General features: G+C 67.8%; 2 protein-coding genes across 2 annotated transcripts in view; one reads left to right on the top strand and one right to left on the bottom strand.

Annotated features, from left to right (window-relative positions):
• Positions 1–1,377, top strand: part of DBH (dopamine beta-hydroxylase) — a 27,160-nt gene extending 25,783 nt beyond the window's left edge. The window contains exons 8-9 of the mRNA XM_011384054.1: positions 573–729; positions 1,184–1,377. Coding sequence (XP_011382356.1) covers positions 573–729; positions 1,184–1,377 — 351 coding nt within the window. The remainder of the gene's footprint in view (positions 1–572; positions 730–1,183) is intronic.
• A 1,243-nt stretch (positions 1,378–2,620) lies between these two features.
• Positions 2,621–3,881, bottom strand: part of SARDH (sarcosine dehydrogenase) — a 61,615-nt gene continuing 60,354 nt past the window's right edge. Inside the window, exon 22 of the mRNA XM_011384052.2 lies at positions 2,621–3,364. The gene's annotated coding sequence lies outside the window, so the exon portion shown is untranslated. The remainder of the gene's footprint in view (positions 3,365–3,881) is intronic.

Genomic DNA, 3,881 nt, shown 5'->3' with positions numbered 1-3,881 from the left:
GGCAAGCAGGGGCGGGGGGAGGAAGGAGGAGCGTGGGTTGGGGGGCCGTGGGTGCAGAGGGGGTCAGGCTCCGGGCAGTCGGGAGGGCGAGCCAGGGAGGTCCGCTGGCAAATTCCAGAATGTGAGAGCAGAGGAGGGACATCGTTACACTGCCCCCCACACCTGGACGCCCCGCCACGCGGCCAGCGGCCAGAGGCACCCCTTGCCACCTCCCCCGGGCACACCCCTTGTCCCCCACCAGGAGACATTTGCTTCTGCCTGGGGACAGTGGCCCTCTGCTCCCTCCCCTGCCGGAAATCAAAGCTTTGCCTCGGGCTTGGACGCTGTCCCTTCCCCACCCGAGGCAAGTGTCTACTCTTCTGGGTGGGGGGAGGTGGTTATTTAGGGCCCCACGTGGCAGTTGCTAGGAGAGACCTGCAGCGCTGTGCTGGCTGGGACAGTGACCCCCAGGCCACCAAGCCCCGTCTCCTGGGCCAAGGGCAGGAAGGGCCCCGTGAGTCAGCTGGCACTCAGAGGGCAGCTCGTTAGCTCGCAGGGGGAGCCCTGAGCTCTAAGCCTTTAATTTGGGGGAGGTCGAAGAATATTTCGAGGGCGACAAAGCAGAGCCGGGGAGCCTCGGGCGGGGAGCACTCCGGGCTTTCCCGCAGTGGCGCGAGGCACGGGAGCCGGCCATCAGGAGCAGGCAGGACATGGAGCAGGCCCCCGTGGGGCAGGCCTTCACCCCCGAGGGCGGGGCGGGGCGCTGGCCATGGCACCCGCCACGCGCTGCTCCTCCCGCGGCCCCAGGAGGCCCCGTTCTCTCTCTGGCTCACACCTGGGCGGGGGGACCCCTGCTCGCAGGAGTGAGGCCCCCGCCTGGTGGGCCCTCTGGAAGCTCACTCTGCCAGGGTCCCCGGGCCCCCGCCTGGTGGGCCCTCTGGAAGCTCATTCTGGGGGCCCCAGAGCCAGATGGCTCAGCTGCCCACATCCCCAGGGGGCCGTGCTAGGACGTCGCCGGCTGACCTTGGGTGAACCCTCTGGCCAGTCTGTGCACGTCCCACAGGCGAGGCTAAGCCCTGAGGCCCCACCCAGGCTGGAGGGGGCAGGGAGGGTCCCAGCCAGGCAGAAGCCCCCCTGGGGGTGCCCCCAAAATGAGGCAGAGAGGGAGCGCCAAAGGGCTGTGCCCCCCATGCCCCATTGGCAGAGAAAGTGACCGAAGCCCGGGAGGCGCTGCCCGGGGGCGTGGCAGGTCCAGCCCAGCCCGGGGCCTCGCACAGGACAGGTGTCCCCTTCGGCATCGCTTACGTCTGCCCCTCGCGCCTTTGCCAAACACCTTCGTTGCCACCTTCATCAGCTGTGCTGGAGCGGGGCGCGCCCCGTGCAGCTCTGCGCCTGTGAGGCCTCGGGCAGGCCAGGACCTGGGAGCCGCTTGGGCTTTCCACGGCCAGGGCCATTGGTCCCCATGGGGGAGACGGGCACCTCGTCCCCGCCAGCCCTGGTTCTTCCTGTCGACCACGTGGAGACCAGAGACCGAGTGCTGGCCTCACTCTGGTGCACCCTTGCTGGTGAGGGGTCTGAGACCCCCGTGGTCTCCAAGGCCCAGTGCGGACGTCCAGGCTGCCTGCTGGGGCTGACGGGCAGGAAGGAGCTAGTGGGAGAGCCGCGTAATGGGGGGCCTGTCTGCCTGCCCCCCGCAGGGCACCACCCTGCCCGAGCTCCCTGCCTGGAGCCTCTGAGCTCCAGGCTCTGCTGAGGGCACAGGGGACCCCTTTCTCCTCTCACGATGCCCAGCCGAGCTCAGCCCAGTGTGCCCAGCGTTCCTGGCACAGTGCTCATTTTGCCCAGAAAGCGTCTTCAAAACCAGATCCGGCGACCAGTGTCTCTAGGTCAGGAGCCAGGAAGGGCTGACCTGGGGCCCCCGGCGGGACGAGCTTAGGGGGACGGTGACACTGGGCAGGCCGGGGCAGGGGGAGGCACGGGGCAGGGCACAGCCCGGACCTCCCTGCGGAATGAGGCGGCTGAGCGTGCGGTGAGCGTGCGGAGCGGCTCACTACGCCTCTCGTGACCCCTCGGGGAGGAGCAAACGCACACACAGGAGCAAAGCGCGTGAAAGTTTCTGTTTCTGAGAAAGGAGTTGATTGGAACCGGGGTCCGACCTCCCTGTCCTCGGGCCCCCTCCCTGGACAGGCTGTGGAATGAACACGGGCTGGTCCAGGGGTCTGCGGCCAACCCTAAGAGCTCGGAGGCGCAGGCCAGGCCATCTGGGGAGCTGGCCGCCTGTCTCCTCCTCTCATCCCTTGGGGCCCCCACGGCCCCCCGGGCCTCGGTGCTAGAATAGGTGTCTCTTCGCCTGAGGCCTGGGAAAGGCACAGCCCCCCACCACCACCCGCGCCCCAGCCCGTGGCCTGACAAGGGGCCGAAGGCCGTCTGAAACCAAGCGTCTTCCATGGCTTCGACTTCAGTGGTCCACCCCTTCCAGCCCAGCCCAGAGCGGGCCGGGGGGCGCGTGGGCCTCCGAGAGCAATCAGGGCCTGCGCCCCAGTCACGGCGTTGCCCCCCGCCTTCATCGCGGGAACCTCGTGCTCTGTCCCCTGAGCATCTGCCACCCTCTGCTTTCCAGAGACCAAGAACACCTGGGCACGGGGTGGTACAGCTTTATTGGGGCTGCACTGTGGGCAACCAAACCCTGCTGGGGTGGGGGGGGAGCGTGGGAGACAATGGGGAGGGACCTGGGCGCGGGGGCGGGGGCCAGACGCCCATCCCGGGCGGGGAGGCAGGACACAGGGCAGATGAGCGTTCTGAAGGCCCAGCAAAGGGGAGCAGGGGCTTCACCCCATTTAAGGCCTTGTGCGAGGTCCTCCCGCCGGAGGCCGGAAGGGGGAGGGGACAAGGGCAGGAGCTGTGTCCTGATCACATGGCGAGGACGAAGGCCGCCTGGCGAGAGGGCTCTGCCGGATTCTCACCCAGACCTACTCGGGGAAACAGGCAGGAGGTGGCATTTCTGCGGGGGCGAGGGACGGCGCTGAGCGGAGCCCGTCCCCCTGCGCGAGGCTCAGAGGTCGAGGCCGACCCCTCCCCTCCCACGTCCGGGAAACAGACCATCCTGCCGATCAGCCCTGATGGGGGCCGGGGCCCGTCTGGCACGCGTGCCCCGTGCCTTCCACACTGTGCCCCAGGCAGACATCCCTCATCGACCCCGCTGTGCCCCCGATTCCGGGGCACCTCCAACTCTCTACGCCCCGGACAGCCGGGGGAGCCTCTGTGCACCTGCTTTTGTGCTGGGCTCGCTATGTTTACTAAGCACCTTGTAAGAGGCCTCTCGTGGTCCCCGAGCCCAAGAAGTTACAGGTCTGTGTTTTAAGGGGGCGGGCACAGGACGGGCCACCTGGGTCATCTGTCCATATCTGTTTGGGGGTCAGCAGGCCTGGACCGAGGGCAGGGAAGATTCGAGTTCGGCTGGGGTCCAGGTCCCAGGTCCCGGGGCAGCACGGGCCCTGTGGGGCCCGTGGTGGGGGCGGGCAGGTGTCTGGCCCCCTCGGCAGCTGAGGCCCTGCTCCAGGGGCCCCATCAATAGATTCCTTTCACCCGCTTATTGTCAGGGTCGAAGGGAGACTTCAGATGAGCCTGGGCAGGGTAGGTCACCCCCATCCTCTCCAGGGCATAGTCCCCACTCTTCACGAAGTCCGGCGAGACCTGGGGGTGGGGGGGGGGAGACACGGTCACTCACTACTTTCTGGTAGTGCTGTCACCTGCCTGCTTCTCAGGAGGGGGTCTCGGTCTCACTAACTCCCCTGTGGGTAAACCCGTCCCTGTGCCAAAGGCCCCCCCCCCCGAACCTAGGAGCTACCTGGACAGGTAGGGCCCGGGTCCCTATGCCTTGGAGCTGGACTCGAGCGCCTGGA

The sequence above is a fragment of the Pteropus vampyrus genome, unplaced genomic scaffold (genome assembly GCF_000151845.1).
Source record: "Pteropus vampyrus isolate Shadow unplaced genomic scaffold, Pvam_2.0 Scaffold558, whole genome shotgun sequence".
Taxonomy (NCBI): domain Eukaryota; kingdom Metazoa; phylum Chordata; class Mammalia; order Chiroptera; family Pteropodidae; genus Pteropus; species Pteropus vampyrus.
The sequence above is the reverse complement of the archived record's forward strand: the minus strand, read 5'-3'. Positions and strand labels throughout refer to the sequence as shown.